Below are 19,014 nucleotides of genomic sequence, written 5' to 3'. Positions count from 1 at the left end.
CGCTCAGCTTGGCACCATCAGCAAGCTTGCTGAGGGTGCACACAAGGCAGACCTGGGAGCAGCCGGATGGTGGCACTGCTTAGGGGAAACACCAGGACTGAGCTGAGGATGCTCAGATCAACACAGGGCCTTGCAAGAAATGCACGGTCGAATGGGGGGTTGGTCCCTGTGTATGTGAGAGTGAAGCACAGAACCACAGAATCACCAAGGTTGGAGAAGACCTCCAAGATCATCCAGTCTAACTGTCTACCTATCACCAATAGTTCTCACTAAACCCTGTCCCTCAACACAGCATCTAAATATTCCTTGAACACCTCCAGGGTCAGTGATTCCACCACCTCTCTGGGCAGCCTATTCTAGCAACTGACCACACTTTCAGAAAAGCAATTTTTCCTAACGTCCACAGAATCACACAGAATGCCCAGGGTTGGAAGGGACCTCAAAGGATCATGAATCTCCAAGAGTGGGTCCTGGCTTATGAAACAACACAGGGCGCTGTGGACCAGTTGGAGCAGCCGTGGCTCAGTGCGCTGGGAAGAGCTGGGTGCCAGCCCTGTGTGTCACACAGCAGCACTGGTCCCCAATTCCTCCACACTGAGGGGTCCCAGGGCTGCAGCAGCACAGTGTGTGCCTGGCTCCTGTGGGACTCGAATCCCTTTGTGCAGATGCCAAAGCTGTTCCTTCTGTGTGGTTAATGAAGCCGAGCAGCACAGTGAAGTGTGGCAAACTGAGCGTGAAAGGAAAGCCTCATTAATGTATCATTCTAGAGGAACAATTAGAAAGATGTCATGAAGGGCAAACAGGAGGAACGCGTCCTCCTTAATTGTTCCGGTGGATGCTCACAGTCTGCAGAAGGTTCTCACATTGCATCGTCTCTGGAGACCTTTTACAGGAGTTGTGATAGGAGCTCAGGGGAGAACCCATCGCTCTCCCGCTGCCTGAATGGAGGCTGCGGTGACGCTGGGGCCGGCCTCTGCCCGCAGCTAACAGCGGTAGGGTGAGAGGCGGTGGCATCCAGCCGCGCGAGGGGAGGCTCAGCTTGGCTACCGGGCTATTCCTCAGCAGCCCCGCAGGTGCGCGGAAGCCACGCGAGGCGTAGCGCGGACCCCTCCCCGCCTCCACCTACCTGCCCGCCCGCCGCCGGCCCCGCCTCGCAGCCCGTGGGGGCGGGCCGAGCCGCGCCGAGCGGAGCCGGGGGAGCCGCGCTGCCCACAGGGCCGGCTGCGGGGCTCCGGGCCGCCGCCGCCGCCCCTCCCCGCGGCCCCGCATCGCCGCCCCGCGCCCATCATGGCTGCGTGCGCAGCGCCCCGCGCCCCCTGTCCCGTTCTCCTCCTCCTCCTCTTGCTCCTGCTGGGCGGCTGCGGGGCCAGCCTGCCCCCCGAGCCGCCGCCGCCGCCGAGTCCCGAGCTGCAGCCGCAGCCCCTGCCGGAGTCGGCTCTGCGCAAGCCCACCGTGCTGCTGGCCATCATCGCCCGCAACGCGGCCAGCGCGCTGCCGCACTTCCTCGGCTGCGTGGAGAGGCTGCGCTACCCCAAGAGCAGGATCGCGCTCTGGTAAGGAGCCGGGGCCGCGCGGTGCTGCTGCTGCGGTGGAGATGGAGCGAAGCCGGGCAACACGCGCTGGCTGAGCGCCGCTCCGATGCCGCGAAACGCAGTGAGGAGGGGCAGATCGGGCGCTGTGCCTCCCGCTGATCGCTGCGGGTGGGCGTCGAGAAGGGGCGCTGACATGGGCTGTCTGCTGGGGGTGCCTGCCCGAGTGGATCTGGGAGCGCGGTGTGCGGCGAGCGGAGGATTGGAGCCGATGGGGACTGCGCAGTCCATCTGCGGAGGGGGAAAAAAATCTCTTATCTAGATGTTAATGGTGAGAGCGACGGGACCTGCCTTAAATAGGTACCTTGATACACGTGGAAAAGGGGATGTAAGGCCTGACCCGCAGCTTGATGAGCTCCCGCTCCTGTTTGCTGAAAGTATCCCAGTGCGCGGGGTATCTGGGGCTGTGCGCCCTCCCCACTGCCCCCAGCCACGGATGTGGGTGCAGTGGGTGTGTGCCGTGCCTACCAGTGTGCAGGCTCGTAGGAGTTCTGCTGTTCTGGATCTCATCCCATCACATAGGCCCTCAGAAAGAGCGAAGAGGCGCTGGCCCAGGCTGCCCAAGGTGCTGGTGGAGTCACTGTGCCTGTTCAAAAACCGTGGAGACATGGCACTGAGGGACGTGGTCAGTGGGCATGGTGGGATGGGCTGGGGTTGGCGTTGGGGGTCTTAGAGGTCTTCTCCAACCATAATGATTCTATGTGAGTACATGCCATCAGGTCTCTGCACACCTGTGTTGGAGCAAGGTGTGCTCTCTCAGTGTTTGTGGGATGCAGCAGGAGCTGTAGGTGTGGACCTGTTGGTCAGAGTGGAGCTTGGCATGCTTCTTGCTGTAAAAGTGCAGAATAAAGGTTTGTTTTTGGTTTATTCAAAGTCCTGCGGAGCACTGATTGCCTCTACAACCCTTTTTTTAAAATGTATTTCTTGCATTATGCTTAATTGGCTTACTGTCTCTGCAGTGTAAAAGTGTTTGTGAGGATTGTTTATGAGATTATGACCCAAGATAACTTAAAAATGTGCCAGTTTCCATAACAAGTGGGGTGGTACTCTTAAGAGGACTGTGTGCAGACACAAGGCATGGATAGCCTGGAAAAACTTGTGCTGAAAATGGCAAGCTTTTCAAAACAAGAATGCCTAAATGTCACGGCAGTTGAAAAGGCACTGCAGCCCTGGGGAGCTGCACGAGAGAAGCAGCACCTGCAGAGGTGGCAGTTCCTCAGTAGGTGTGGGGACGCTGGGACATGAAGGGCCCCTTGAGAGGAGGCCCACTGAGAAGAAATTATAAATAAAATGTAACATAGGTTGGAAAAGACCTCTGTGATCACCGGCCTCCATAGCTGAGTGAGTGCTTTCCGTGGATGGATTCCAAGATGTCCCATGTCCCTGTGCTGTGCCTTTGGGCTGAGTGGCAGTGAGTGGTGGCTATTGCATTCCTTTGCTGCCACTCGTCTTATACTTAAAAGCTTCTGAAATCAGCATTCGGAAGTACCCAAATGTGGATCTTCAGAATGCAAATTAGAAACATGTATCATCTCTTTAACTTCCATATGGGCTCTGTATTGCTTGAGGGCTTAAATTCAGCAGTGGATTCCTCAGATTTCTGAGGTGGAAGTTTTGAGTGACAGCGAAGATGGGTCAGAAGATGAGGAATGAGTTTGAAGCAGACATGGAATTTGTGTGTCAGTACGTGCCAGTCCTCATTAGCCTGGTCCCTAACAAGCTGTACCTCAGGCAGCCTTGTACTCCATTCTTCCCCTTGGTCCTAATGCTGATTTGTGGTGGTGGTGAGCAGCCTGGGAAAGACTTGCTGGCTGCATACGCCCTAATGAATTGAGCAGGCTGCTTGGTTGGAGGCCAGCTGGCACGCTGTGACCTGGGTCCTTGCAGTTAAACGCTTCCTTCCTTCCCCCTCCAGGAATTGGGAGGCCTGTTGGGAATGGACCCTTGCTTGCAATAACCCTGGCTACTTTGGGGGTTGTTTTTCTTGTTCTAAACAAGTGTACAGATGGATTTCTTTCAAAGAAATAAACCCACTCAATTATAGGCTGTGGATGCTCCGTCCCTGGAGGTGTACGAGGCCAGGTTGGATAGGGCTCTGGACAACCTGGGCTAGTATCAGATCTAGAGGTTGGTGGTCCTGCCTGTGACTGGGGGTTGGAACTTGATGATCCTTGGGGTCCTTTCCAGCCCAAGCCATTCTATGATAGATAAGGACCATCTTGGCTGGAGTGAGCAGAGTAAAAGTTCATGTATTCAGCAGTTACTGCTCTGGCTTACACTTCCCTTATGCTCAGATGAGGTGTTGGTGCAGCAGGGAAAGCTGTCTGTAATTTCACCTTTAAATGCCTGTTAGCGAGGGGCTGTTTGCTGTCTCATCTTTTAGCACCCTGGGGATTAAGTACCTGTGTAAATGAGTTGGCCCTGAGAAGCAGGAATTGGGTTACTGTTGAAAGCCTGAGCCTGTCCTGCAGAATGGAGTGTCCTTGTGCTTCAGAAATGGTAATGTGAGCTAGGAGGTGGGGGTGGAAGGTGGGGTGTTGGGTCACTGGGGATGCTGTAACGCTGCTCCAGGGAGAGTGTGGCTTGCACTCCGAAGAGTGAGTGGTAGCCAAAATTAGAAGCTGATGAGATCAGTGTAATAATGGTAACTGTCATAATTACACATCATTAGTCTACAGCTAGCTCATGATACCATATCTAAGTGTCTTCTTATTCTGCAACAGTTTACTTTTAAATGTGAGGAATTCCACATGAAGATACTTGCTGGTAAGATGCAGAGACCATTGAAAACCTTGGTGGGTGTTAGGCCTCCCTGGGAGGCACTGGCTTTCAGGTTTGCTTCTGTTGGTCACATCTACCTTCACAGCCAGCATCACTTGGTTGGGAGTGCTGAGGCTCCGTCTTGCTGGCTCTCATCACAGACTAACGTGGAGTGGGATGGGACCTGCACAGCCTTGGAGCTGTGAGTCCAGTGACTAACATGTTGTGCAACATCCTGTGCTAATCTCTCCTCCACAGGCCTTGCACTGAAGTAACAACATCAAGAGAAAGTCTAGGAGTAAAATACTTTACTTCCTAGCTGGGAAAACTGGGAAGAAAGGCTGGGTAACCTACATCAGAGTTTTGACTTGGTTAGGACCAGAGAGAGTATTCCTAATTGACATTTCTTGATTCTTCCATCTTACTGAGGCCATTTTTACACTTCAGTGCTGTAAATATGTGTAAGAAATGGAAAATTGTGGAAGGCTGAACGATGATCCCATCCCAATATCCACAGTAACTTTGTCCTTTGGGTCTGTCTTGCTTATCCAGGCCTTGGCAAACTTAACGGAATGACATCATGAAATCCTCCAGCAGAAGCATTTGATGGGAAGCCGAAATTACGGCTGTGCCTAACTGAGGTCTGCACAGCAAGGCTTAAACTGCTCTGCTGCAGCTGAACTCTTCACAGAGCTGTGAGATGGCAAACATTTGCTGGTTAGCAGCAATTTCTCTTTTTCTCTTTGCCATCTGTGCTCTTAAATTGCCAGATCTGATGCCGCTTTTGTTGTGTCGGAGAGCACCATGCCTCATGTCTTGTACTAGGGTTCACAAGACAAGAGTGTGAATGTTGGGGTCTTTCATAACGAGTGCTTGGGGAGTGATCATACCATGAGAACATGTAAGCACTCTCTGGAACTACTTAATGTTATATGTTGTGGGGCGTGTTTAAAATTGCTTTGTGTAATTCTGTATGTTTCGTATCTTTCAAAATGCAACCATTTATTTGGACTGCTGCCATCTGAGATGGCTGTACCTTATTGTCCATTTATCTCCTTAGGGAATGGTTTGCTAGGTGCCTTGTGATGCTGCTTTTTTATGTAGAGGGGAGATAACAGTATGATACTGTGCTGTTACAAAGAAACAGCATGGGAGAGAGGGTGTTGTAAAATGTTATATCTTACTAAAAGCTTTTGGATGCTTTCAGATGTCAAGGAGAACTAATTTTCAGGATTGATTTGATATTTATTAAGTATAAAGAAGGGGTGAGAAGACCTCAAAGAATCCTCTAGTCTGTTTCTGCCCAGGATCCCAGGGGACAGAGGGAACAAATTATGGGGCACAGTATCCTGCCTGGCTGGCTGCATTGTGCACACTGAGCTGTGGGTTGAAGGGCATTCCTCATCTTTTACATAAAGCACTGCAACACCTGCAGCTGTTTATCTGAGTCCTCTGAGACTGAAAGTCTTCATGTTTGGGGTCAGGATGCTGTAAAAATAGAGCAGAGGTACACATGGTGTGCAGAACATGGGGAGCTGCCCATCGCTGGCAGTGCTGTGGGGCATCCCAAGAGGGATGTGTGAGCCGTGGGGTAGGGACAGGGCTGTGATGAGCACAGGGGGCTGCTTGTGTTGGCACCTGGAATGTCCTTCCTTGGGGTGACAGCTCAGGCTTTGTGTTATTCCAACCTATTGGAGTGCATTTCATTTCCTTTATTTTAATGAAGCATTGCTTAGGCTGATGACGTTTTTAGCTTCATCTTCAAAGGTGGATTAGAGCTAATGGGGCCCACATGCATCAAGATCTCAGGCTAAAGGAAGAAATAATAACAGACATAAACAAATGGCTTAACATTGTATTGGAGACTGAGTAAGGAGGGCTTGAGCTGTGCTGGTGCAGTTCCTTTGAGAGGGGTGATCATTTATTTGGGACAAACAAAAAGCTGGGAAATAACACCTTGTTCAGGAGTGACATTCTGATTTTTACGTGGTTAATGTATCTTCCCCACTCATTAATGTGTAACGGGGGAAACAGGACGAAAAATGAGAATGTTATTTGGGGGATTGTAGCATGTTTTGCCAAAGCCATGTTCTTTTCCAGGGTCTCTTCAAATGCTGGCACTGCTGAAGGTGTCAGCTTTGGTGTTACCCCTCTTGTCCCTGTGTTGTGACACGTGGAAATAAACCGGTTGCTCACTGTGAACTCTTGTTGCCTGTATGTGCTGGTAGGAATAGCACATCTCTTCCTAAGCAAAAGCAGATCCTGATCTGGGCCAAAAAATGCATTAAACTCGAAACCGTCCCACCTGCTCCCTAGGGCTTAGGTAGGGGAGCCCAAATGCTGCAGCTGGGTTCACATAAGCTCTTTCACATCAGTGTTGAAAGGCTTCGGCTCCAGCAGGGATTGGTTTTTCTCTGAGGCGGAAAAATAAGATTTTCATTTATGCATATTTTCAGCCAGGCTGCAGGCTTCCCCCTTCGTTTGGAAAGGGCTGCTTACTTGTTTTTCCTCTTTGATCCCACCGCAGGGCAAGGCAATGCGTGGCTCTGCTCTGCTCTGAATTTTGCCCACTAGCAGCTGAGGTGGTGTGAGCTGTGGGCTGCGTGGGAGCTGACAGCAGGTGGCTGTCTGCTGGTGGCACAGCAGAAGCTCAGTGTGGCTGCTTGCTCAGCAGCTGTTCCCAAATGAGATAACAGCACTGTGCCTCTGGGAGCAGCCCAGGAATTTAAAGCTGCAGCTTGTGTTATTTCCTCAGTGTTTTCAGGCATTTGTGTCCTTAGAAGGTACCTAGGAAAACTGGAGGAAAAGGCTGTTTTCCTGCGCTCGTGCTTTGATCTGCTAATTATGAATTATGATCTGCTAATTATGACATGGAAGGTGAATGTGTAACTCTGCCAAATGCAAACGCTGATTTTTTTTATTTTTATTTTTATTTTTTTTGCTTGTTTGTTGGTTCAGAGGCATGTATTATACCCCAGGAGACTTCAACCAAACAAATCAGAGCTCCCATAATCAGACTGATGGCCAGAAGGAGCCTCATAGCAGGGCCCTGGGACAACAACAGCTTGGGAGCTTGGGTTTTAGAGAACCAGAAGGAGCAGTGAGAAGTCCTGTGTTCCTCTCGTTGCATTGAGAGTCAAAGAGGAACGTGAAATGCAAAGTTCTGCTGATGTTACTGATGCAGCAGCAGAGCTCTTCTCCCTCCCTTAATTATCAGCACTTAGTTTATGGAGGGATGCTGGGATGTTACGCCACTTCTGCATCAAAAATAAACAAATGCATCCAGTTGAGATTGAAAACTCTTTGGAGAGGAGCCACTGTATTATTTTATTTTTTATCTGTTTGATGCAGAGCTGAGGAGCACAGGTGTGGGGCGCTGACCTCAGCTGCACTGACTCTGGCTGTAGCTGTGAGCTGTTTCCCTGATGAGCGCTGGAGTGTGGTCCTTGGCTGCCTCCTCTTGCTGCCTGCCAGCGGGGAAGTGACTTTTAGGGGGAGATCTGTCTCCCACCTGCAGTGCTGTGCAGGAAGATAAATAAATGCTGCAGCAGAAACAGCCCTGGAGGGGCACGCTCAAGGGCTTGGGCTGGCATGGTGAGCTAGCAGTGTCCCAGGAGCCTGATGCGAGATTGCAAGGCCCCAGGGTTTTGCTGCATGTACCCTACGTGGGAGATTCAGCACTGAGATGTGTATTAAAGCTATGAACTCCCTCGAGGATTAGTGCAGAATGTGCGTTTGCTTTCAAAAATGCTTCTTAAATGATTGGTTCTGTTCCTGTAGCCTGACACTGTAATGTGCAAAGACAATGACAAAAATGCTGTGAAGGGAAGCGAAAGGCACAGCAGTTATGTGCACAGGTCAGTGCACTCAAATAGCTGGTGCCCCAGAGCCCCTCTGTGCTGGGGGATGGAGGGCGAGGGTAGAAATGGCACTGCTGGGGCCAAGGCTTGTGTTGTCTTCCTAGACACAAACAGAAGCCTTGCTGGGTCTCATTTCTACACACTGGGAGGTTAGAAAGAGTTCTGGCGTCTATAAGGAAGAATGAAATATTCTGTTCCTAATTCTTGTCTAGAATTGGCTAGAAAGGTGGCCTGAAAGACTGTGGTGGTTCCATCTGCTGTTCAACTGCAGCGATCAGAAGGGGTTGGAGTTGAGACCCCAATTAGCACTTGGGAGGGAAGGGCCCAAGAAGTCACAGCTGTAGGTGATGAGAGGCCCTTGCTGATAGCAGCAGTGTGTTTGGTGTTAAAGTGGTATTGGCTCGCTGGGTATCGCTGGGGAGGAGGCAGATGCCATTTGGGATTGATGCCTTTTGTTCTGTCTCATGTTAGAGTTTGGTCTCTTGTAACAAGTAGGATTGTGAGTAGCTCTGGGGATTAGGTTTATGATGGAAGAATGGAGAGTTTTAAGGTTGTAGCAAGCCTTATTGAATTTGGGTTTGGAAAGGAGTGTGTGGTCAGCAGCAGCACAGTCCTTGTATTCTCTGTTATGGTACAGTTTATCCATTACTTCTAGTAATGGCTAGGGGATGTGAAAGTTCTGGCACTCAGGTCTCTGCTGGATTCTGCTGCTTTTGTAGAGTTAAGAGGTTTCTTGCGTGGGTGGGTGGAGGTGCATTCTGTTTGGGCATAGACGAGGGACCTCTTTACCGTGGCTGGATTGGCTTGGAGGTTAGCCTTCAGGTTTTGAAATCAGTCTTAGTGACTGTCAAGTAAACCTCATGGCCCAAAGCAGTTTCTGGATGCAGTGTGTTCCAGGTGATACATGGCTTCTTCAGTAGGAGGCTGCTGTTTAGTTGTATAGATGACTGGCTTCAGGATTCTGGAGGACCCTCCTCAGATTCTTCTAAATAGCTTAGTGGAGAGTAATAACTGCTTTTGGGTCTTCTGCTTCTTCAAATATTTTTTTCCTCCAGCGCTTGCTGATGGAGCCTTTGGTTATGCTTATTTTTCAAAACAATCTGAAATGAGTACTGTGTATGTGACTGGAATATGAAAATGTCACTGCTTTCAAATATTTTCTCTTAATTTATTATGAGTGCAAATCAGGATTTAAGTATAAATTACCAGTTTAAGCCACAGAGTGGGCTCATGTTACACTTTTAATGACTCTTAGCATACGCGCTCTCTTCTTTCCCTCCCCCCATCCTTATTTCTCACACAAACAAGTCAGTTGTTGCTTCCACAAAGTCTTGTCAATGAGTTGTTATTTCAGACTGGTGAGCTCATAGCTGTCTGCTGGCAGAACTCTGCTCTGACTTCTTCCCACAAACTAAGGCTGCTGCCAGGATTTTTTGCCTCATACCTGAGCCTTGAAGGAAGCTCTCACAGAGTGAGAATCAGACTGCTATCAGAGGGGTTCTAGTACGAGCATCACAACCTGTCTTTTTGGACCAGCCTATCTTCATATACAATCATAAAGTTGGTAAAGTTGGAAAAGATCTTTAGATCCCCAAGCCCACCTCACCAAGCCCACTGGCCTTCAGTGCTCCATGTCCATGGTTCAGGAGCACCTCCAGGGATGGTGACCCTACCACCTCCTGGGCAGCCCGTTCCAATATATTGCCACTTGTTCAGAGAAGAAATTTTCCCAATATCCTGTGTACGTGGATACAGGTGTACCACAGAGGAGGCTTGCTGGAGGAAAATGTGGTTCGAGTCCCTTTCAATTACTTTTTCCTTCTCCAGCAGAGTGGGAACTCAAAGGGAAAAGGGAGTTCATTGCTGCAGTTGAACTCCTGCCTGACTGCCCAGCTCCTGGTGCTGCTGCAGGGTGCGTGGCCAAGCTGCTTAATGTGCTTATGGGGCAGCCTGCTGATAAAGAAAAACATCTGCTCATGACAGCTTTTGGGCACGTAGCTGTGAGACCACAGTGTGTAGACCCAAACTGCAGCTTTTTCTGTTCTGGGAGACGTATTTCTTCCAGATCTACTGAACCAAGAAAGATTTATTTCCTCTAGGTCTCCTGAACTGACAGCACAGATGGAGCTAAAGAGCACTACGAGCTCTGGTATGGAAGTTAGGAACGTATTTGGGAGAAACCGAATAAGGAGCCAAAACACTGAGATTTCAGCTTGTTAGATCTTATATCAGGTTACATGGTCTGAATTAGTCAGTGGAATGCTTTAGCACAAATGTTCCTGGTGCAACGGTCTGCGAGGTCTCTGCTCTCTGCCTTGGGTAACAACTGGAGCCTGAGAAACGAGGGCTGCAACTGAGAGCATCCTCAACAAGCGTGAGAGCTCACCCGTTATCTGCTCTTTGGTCCTGCCAGGCAGCGGCTGAGTGAGGAGCTGGCAGATATTTAGGAGAGACCAGAATGATGTTTCCTCTGAGACAGACTTTGTTGCTCAGTTTTTCCATGAAGAAAATCAGCAATTGGTTCTGTATCACCGATTTCAGGAATCCCCCTGGTGGCCACTTGCTTGTACGACGCATCACTGAGTGATGTGCAGAGGATATGGCACGTCACATCATATGGATTTCAAATGCAGCTTTTGGTGGCTTACTTGAAAGGCTTCAGCTAAAGATCCTAAGCCAGTTTCAGATGAAAGTCAGGAGGGGAAAAAAGAAAAACAACCAAACATAAAAGTATCTTGAATGGCAATGCTGAAATAGTGACAGTAAATGATTTTTTGCCCATGGCATATAGTAGGTTAAATACCTACTGGATACCCTGGAGCCATCCTCCCACCCAGGTGGAAGGATGTTGCTGGACGAGGATCGTGCCATGAGCAAGGACTTTTGGGTCAGCACGTGTCCCTGTTAGAACATCTGGGTCTGATGCCTGGGGGAGTCTCACGCTGACAGCATGACATTTTGGCTCAGCCTTTGCAGTTTCACTTGCAGTCCACTGGCAGCAACTGTGGTAGTGCTGTGTGATAGTGAGTCTGTCCCCTTGGGGGTGGCTTTGTGTGCACCTACCATGTTTGTTTGGCTCTCCATAAAGTTCCCTGGAAGCATTTAGGGGTCAGACCCACAGTGAGAGTGGTGGAGCCCCATGTAGTGTCGTGGCACTGAGGGGCATGGTGGTGATGGGTTGATGGTTGAACTAGGTGACCTTCGTGGTCTTTTCCAGCCTTAATGTTTCTGTGGTATTGATCCCACGGTTTCTTTTAATGCCACTTAACAATCCCATTTCCTTAGCTGGCAATGAGAAAGGCACAGCTTTTTTGGCATTACTCTGCATCCCTTTTAAAGTGCAAGATTAGGGAAATGCTGAGAACTTGGTTTGCATCTTTCTCCGTTCTTTATTAAGCCAGCCATCAGCGGACCACTGCTTTTCTGTCAGTTTAAGAGCAGTCATTCTTTCCCCAGATAAAATATGTTCTGTCTCAGAAACCCATAGCATGGTATTTGCATTTGCAAAGCAGTAGCCACGTGTCATGCATGTGTGCCTGGGCCTCCTTCATAGGGGAGGCCCAGTGGATTCCTGCATGTGTGAGCAAAATAAGAGCTGACAAATGAAAGAGATTTGGGCTCGGAAGTTTTAGCTGCCCCAGAGTACTTGGAATTTTAAAGTGCTCTGCTTACACATAGCTATTATGTGATGAAGTTGTTGGTTATATTGCCTTAATTCAGAGCTCTTAGACTTCATCCACTTGTTTCCTAAGTGTGTGCAGGTATGTCTGATCCTGGAGATGTGTTTTTTTCCTGAAGTACAAGTGCTTCACAGCTTTGAAAAGTAAACCCTGAACTGCAGCTCTTCTCTGTAATGAAGGTACCCGAGCAGAAAGGGAGGCTTTGCTTTTGAGCCTCTGAGAGCTTCCTGAAAGCTACATGGAAGAAAAGTTGCTCTAGAGATTGCCATGGCTGCAGATCTACCAAAGTGTGACAAATACTCTGTGAACGTGTTAAGTAAACAGCCCTGCAGCAGCAGAACGTTTGTAGTTTATTTCAGCGCATATCCCGGAAGGGAGGGCAGGCACGGTTTATCGTTCCCAGCCTGACACCCACTCCTCTTCTGTGACCTGTGAAAATCCATTAATCTCTGCTTTTGTTTCCCTCTCTGCAAAACAGAGTGATAGAGCTGCTGAATTCAGTGCACAGAGGCCTTTGCTGTGGTTTTTGGGGCCTCTGTGATGCTGGGTTTCCTGGTGCACCTCCGGGATGGGAACACCCAACCATCTCAGTGGGAAACTCTAAAATCTGTCCCCCAGAGAAATTTGAACTGATAGATTGACTACTTCATGTTTACAACAGGTAGGCAGGTTGGCTTGTTTCCATATTCAAAGCCTCTCAGTATAGGAGGTGTCACCTTCCCAGCTGTTTCTTCATCTGAAATGTGGCAGATGAAGTCACAGGTGGCATCCAGCAAAACATGCCAAGGCTGAGTATTTTTTTTTCCAGCTTGGCTATAGTGGTTGTTTTTTGAATCTCTTCCTTAATTGCATATACAAGGTTGTTAGCCATTTGCCAGCAAATATGACATAATCCATTTATTTTGAAGCCCTGCTCTGTTCCATGCAGTTCAGAGCACCTCAGTTTCCCAGTGTAACTGGCTACTTAAGAAAGTAAGTTAGGCCAAAATTACCAAGTTTCAGGTTCCATGCTGGCTTCAGTAAACTGTCAGCCCCAAATAACTTAGTCATGACTGCAAGCTTAATGTTGATGAGACCAAAAGTTGGCAAAGCCTGTGCTAAGTGAGAAGATAATAAAACCCACTGTGCTTTTGTTTGCTCGGAGTCTGCCGTCTGCATGTCATCCAAGTGCTGTGTATGGTCAATATTATCTTGTATGTTCACACGGAGAGATGGTGCTTTGGCTCTGCCCGTCTGCGGTGTTATAGGAACAAAGTGCCCTGGCTGTAGCCCTGGCTGACTGATCGTAGGAGCTCTGCATGGCTGGGTGGTGGTGGGGACCAGGTTGTGAGCAGGAGCATCTGCTCTCCGTACAAGAGATGAGCACAGAGGGAAAATCAGATCCTGAGCATCAGGCGTAGCTCAACAGGGCAGTGAAGACGTGGCAGAGGTCTGAGCCCTCTGGAGTCAGCGGAGTGCCTGGAAGCAGGGACTGGATAAAACCCCTGCAGCAGAGAGGAAAGCTGTGCAGCCATTCTCTGTCTTACCATGTGGAGACCAGTGAGTTGGAGCTGTGTTGGATGTTTGATTTATTTTTATTTTCCTTGCAGTACCTTTACTGTATGCTCCTTTGCAGTGTACCACAGACTGTAGAGGCAGTACACGTGCCTTACTGTGAAGGCAGATTGCCCTGACCTGCACCCCTCAGCTGCTCTCATTTCCTTCCCATCTGGCAGGCAGCTGCCCAGGAGCAGCGTGTGCTCCATGGCCATCCTCTAAGCTGTGCTTTCAGCCTCCTCCAGCAGCAGAGCAGCAGAGCTGATGCAAGCACCTTGGATACCTTTGGAAAAGCAGCTGAGAAACTGTTTTCTGACTTTATTTCTCTGCACTGAATCTGTGGTTTTGTATTCCCTGCACTTGCCTTGTTTGTCTGTAGGCAGCCAGCAGGAAAGTGTTTACTGTGTGCCCATGCCAGCATTAATCTGGGTGCCTGGCACTAAGAATAGGCTTGTGGTGGTGTGTTGTCAGAAGTTAGGAGTTTCTAGAGGCACAGATTGCTATTGCTGCCTGCTTAGGTTGTACCAGGGATTGCATTACAAAGATGCAGATGTGAGCAGCGGGTCTGATGGGTGTATTGATATTGGCACTTCCAGGGCAAGCAAAAGGGAAATGGTGTTCTGTGGGCTGAATGCAAACCCAACACACTTTTCCTGTGAGAACGCAGGGCTCTGCATAGCAACCTGGACTTACAGTAGATGTGCTTTTCTTGTGACTTACCTTCACAAACACATAGGAAATACTTTCCAGGTGTCTACTGATCACAGTATGAAAACTGCTGCTCTACAGCCATTCTGAAGTTGAGTTCCTTTGAAAACATCCTGCTGACTTTGGCTGTTCCTGTTTTTTAAGTCTAATACCTGGTAAAATGCACTCATGTATGTCAGCCTGATCTGCTCTGAGCAGGGAAGTTTTCCCTTCCTTGCCTGGGCTTAAGTTTGTCCTTTTATTTTGTATTGTCCACTCATAGTGGGATCATCGCAGATTGCTGGAGTGGAAAGAAATCCATGTGCATATGCAGTGGGAGAAAACTGATCTTAATGTAAGTGCTGGGAATGCTTGTGCAAGGCAAGCTCTATGTTGAGATCCAAACCTTTAAACTTGGCAGTTGGTGTGAGCCATATGGCAGAGGGAAAGGGAGCAAGGCCGCTCTCACCTTGCAGGGCAGGCTGTGCCACCCATGGGGCACATGTGTCATGGCTTCATCCAGCTCTGCGCAGCTGTTGCCTGCAGAAACCCTCCCAGGAGATGAGACAGGTTGCAGGGCAGCTTTTCCATTCTGCTGCACAGGTTTAGTACACAGTGCCACGACTGCTATCCAAAAGTCTAAAGAGGTGGTATTTTGCAGGCTGCTGCACAGCAAGTGTGTATATGAGTTATTAAAGTCCTCTAGACTTGCTGAACTGGAAAGTGTCTCAGCATTTGTGCTATGTTTCCCAAAAAAGAAGCTTTCCTGTTGAGGTTTCTTTGTCATGTCTCTCTGCACCTGAGTATGTAGGCAGGCAACAACTTGTTGGAGGTGAACTCTGTGCAGTTTTACCACTGACAGTGCTACTCAGCCTGCAGCGACAGCCAGGGATTTCCTGGGTCCGCTAGAGAGGCAGGGTCTGGCTGGTGCTGCAGCTGCTGAGCTGGCTTCACATGCTGCACATGTTGAGGAGGCAGTTGGTGTTGCCTCATCTCCATAGGGATTTTGTTGAAAGACCAATAGCTGCTCAGCTGAAGAGCAGGCTTGGTTTGTCGAAACCAGGCTAGAAGATGACTGGATGGCAAGGAACAGTGCATCACTCCGGGAGCACCAGGTACTCTCATCATCACATTTGCCTGATGGCTCTTCCCCTTATTCTTGCTGTAATGTGCTTCTTGCCCTCCAACTGACTGTGTGGTGGGAAGCCTGCAGGGTGCTGAGAGTGCTAAGGGTGCCTCCAGCAGCTGGGTTGCATTGTGTTTATATCTGTGCTTTCAACAGGAGAAAGTCTGAGTTGAAAATGAAAGCAGGCTTAAGACATTCTGATGTGTGGAAGTGACTTACTTTCATTACTTGTGCTCCGCACTGGGAGGAAAGTTGTACAACTTTGAAAACATAAATGAGAAATGTAAACTATGGAATGACTTCCTTGAGGTGGCAGAAGGCCAGTGAGCTGTAAGCTGAAGCTCACTGAAGGTGAAAGAAATCTCCTGTGCATTTCAGCAGTGCTTGCATTACATGTACATAGAGGTTAGATGTTCCAGTGAGTCTCCCACTGATGCAAAAATATGAAATGCCATTGACTGCTCAACTCTGAGCATCTCTCACCCTTCTAAACATTTTTCTCCCTCTTTCTAGAGGTAAAATCTTTCAGAATAGTCAAGTTTCCATTTCTGCTTTGCTTGTTGGAAAAACCATTTATAGAACTGTAGAATCATTAAGGTTGGAGAAGACCTCTCAGATCAAATCCAATCCCTGCCCACCCCCACCATGCCAACAATCTGTGTCCCTCAGTGCCACATCTCTGTGGTTCTTGAGCAGCTCTAGGGACAGTGACCCCTGTGTAGCTCCTTCCAATGCCTCACTGCTCCTTCTGGAAATAAATTTTTCCTGATATCCAACCTGAACCTTTGCCAGCTCAGCTTGATGCCACCACCTCTCATCCTATCGCTGTTACCTGGGAGCAGAGGCTGACCCCACCTCACCACAGCCTCCTTTCAGGCAGTTACAGAGAGCAGTGAGGTCTCCCCTGAGCTCCTCTTCTCCACACTGCCCCATCACATTCCCTCAGCTGCTCCCCATCACGCTGTGCTCCAGACCTCACACAGCTCCATGTCCTTCTCTGGACATGATCCAGGGCATCAGAGTCTTTCATGCAGTGAGGGGCCCAGAAGTGAGCACAGCACTGATGTAAAGCCCCATCAGAGCTGAGACATGGGGATGATTGCTCCCTGCTCCTGTTAGCCTTTTCTTAAGTTTCTCTCACAGTTCCTCTGTGTCTTTGGTACAGATCTCTTAACCAAACTAAATTTTAAATTTGAGTTTCATCTTGGAGAACACTCTTACTTCACACGCGTCCTTTTGTGATGGTGTTCTGGTTTGAGACACAAATCGCTGCATTCCTATTTACCATGACCTCAGAAAGTTAGCTGAAAACCTTTGAGAACAAAGTCTCTACTGCTGCATTTGGGCAAAGTTTTCACATGAAGGGTCAGTCATTATGTCCCATAACATCCTGCCATTTCCAGTTCACAGAGCAGATTCTCGGCTGGTGAAGACTGAATTTGCCTCTGCTCCAGGATTAGCTTTGTGCAATTTCTTATTGCTGCTCTGATTACTCCTAATTAGAAGCTTGAAATAGAATATTCAGTTTGTTTCCTCTTTTCTTATGTTGTTCATAATGCGGGCTAACAAAAACAAATAATTCAGTTCTTATTTGCAGCTACAGAAAGTAAAGCACAGCATGGGCTGACTTGGGTCTGCCTGTCCCTCCTGCTCTGGGCATCAGAGGTCCCTGAGGTGAAGCTTTGTGCTGGGGTCAAGGCAGCCTGCCTGCAGGAGGCTGGCAAAGAGGTGGAGAGCTTACTATGTGTCCCTATTTTGGGGACCCTCGGTAACGTGCTATGTGCCTGTGCTCAATGTGCTCATTGAAAAATCAGTGGAACCTTGCAGCTTTAGATCCTGGCTTTCAAAATCTATCAGATTTTTGTTACCAGTACCAAGAATATTTCAAAACATCAACATTCCTTCCCAGTGGCTTGTACACTATAATTAACCTTGAACTGCATTAACTGGTGTTTCAATTAGTATAGGTAGGAACAAGCTACCCCTTCAGAAATTGGGGTATAGTTGCAACTGATTCCTTATTTGAGCCCTCCCATAGGCCAGCCACAGCCCTGATCCTGTGCTTAGGAAACTCCCTGGGCTTTATTTATGGAAGTTGTTCCCTTCAAGCCAAGTCTGCTTGGAAATACTTGCAAGGCCAGGTGTAGTGTGTTGTATGTTTGAAAGCTCTGTCTGCACTGGGGTGAGATGGAAAGAACTCGAGCAAGACTAAGAGGGGCCTTGGGACGGAAGGGGCAGAACCTGCTTTGCACTGGAGTGAGAATTTCTACAGAAGCTGGGGAGGTGTGAAATTTTGGCTGTGTGGTGAAGCAATGAGCTGCCCGGCTCTGATGGCTTTTCTGGGCAGATGTTGATTCCTCTGTTGTGTCTTCTAGAGGCTTCTGTGTGTGCCTGCTGGGCTGAAGCACAGATTTGGCACAGCCCTGTGCTAATAGCAGCAGCTCGATGACTTGAGGCATTGCTGCTGCATCCTAGAGCCATCATTAGTGTGCTGAGAAGCTGTGCTTCTGAGGTCAGTCTCCAGGAACTTCATCTCCTCTTTCTGCATATACTAGAGTGTCCCCCAGTGTTGCATTACTCTGGGTTGGAAGCCAGGAACGTCTGGGAGATTTCTTGGTTAGCACACAAAGAACAGAAACCCTGGTGTGTTTTTATGTGTACATTTATATACATCTGTGAGTCATTCCCTTACTTCGGTTTGGAAGGTTGCTGGATGTTGTTAGATTGCTGCTGCTGCCAGCAAAATCTGCTATCCATGAGTGGCTGAAGGGCAAGGGGAATGAGAGGAGACATTTGTTGCATTCCTGTACTGTGAGGTCCTTCTCTTGTACAGCTGCCCAGGCCGGGAACCGTGCTGCTCCTGTGCCTCCACGCTGCTGCTGGGGCTCCCACTACCCCCGCTGGGAGCTGGCAGCCCAGGGACCCAGCTAATGTGGGAAAAACCACCAGAGCTGCTAACAAATCAACAGCAACAAAATCCCACACCGAAAAACGAGGTACTCCCAAAAGCCTGTCCTGAATTAAGGAAAACCCCGGGGTATATGGTGGATTGCTGCAAAGCCAAAAAAGGTCTGACTCAGTTTGACTCCTAGCAGCGTGATTAAATACTTAAACAGTTCTCTGAATGTGAGCCTGAACGCTGGGACCTTACTAATGAGGTGTTGTGAGTGTAATTGTGCAGAGTGGCAAGGAGAGTTGACATCTGTTCAGCGTCTGAGCTGCGCTGTGTGAGCTGGCTTGGTGGGTCTGACCGTGTATTGCTGCCTGATCCCACAGATACCTGTGGGACTGGAGGTGTCCTTCACAGCTCAGTGGCTGCAGGGCACAGCTGATGGTCCAGAGTGCAGAAATGAAGTCTGCAAGGCAACAGAGCATTTCTCTGCTCTGTAGGATCCGTGCCTTCTCTTCCCATCTCTCTCAGCTGCACTGTTCCCTATGCAGGGTAACTCATTTCTGGCTCACAGTGGAAATTGCCAGTTTGGTGGTTTTGGTGTTTTGGAATTGGTTCTCTAAGTCTGGCAGTGTTCAAACAAAAAGGCAGGGAGAGATGACTCTCCCTGTTACTTTATTTACCACTTGTTTTGGGAAATCCAAGTTCAAGTTTGTATTTGACTCACATTAGGGCTCCGCTGCGAATCTTATTTTTTCAGTTATTTTTGACAGGGCTGAACTCATGGTCAGAATAAGCACAGCCACCAGTCAGTGGGCTGCTGGGCACTGGGGGCTGTGTGCTCAGCCTGCCCTGAGCTGCAGGGTTGGCTGGGGGCAGTGGTGGG

General features: G+C 48.9%; 1 protein-coding gene across 1 annotated transcript in view; it reads left to right on the top strand.

The window, feature by feature from the left end:
• Positions 1 to 1,209: 1,209 nt before the first annotated feature.
• The window catches only part of COLGALT2 (collagen beta(1-O)galactosyltransferase 2), a 33,205-nt gene continuing 15,400 nt past the window's right edge, over positions 1,210 to 19,014 (top strand). Inside the window, exon 1 of the mRNA XM_052665693.1 lies at positions 1,210 to 1,553. Within this exon, the coding sequence (XP_052521653.1) occupies positions 1,288 to 1,553 (266 nt within the window). The 5' untranslated portion in view covers positions 1,210 to 1,287. The remainder of the gene's footprint in view (positions 1,554 to 19,014) is intronic.

The sequence above is a fragment of the Tympanuchus pallidicinctus genome, unplaced genomic scaffold (assembly GCF_026119805.1).
Source record: "Tympanuchus pallidicinctus isolate F22 unplaced genomic scaffold, pur_lepc_1.0 scaffold7, whole genome shotgun sequence".
NCBI lineage: Eukaryota > Metazoa > Chordata > Aves > Galliformes > Phasianidae > Tympanuchus > Tympanuchus pallidicinctus.
This window is presented reverse-complemented; position numbering and strand designations above follow the sequence as displayed.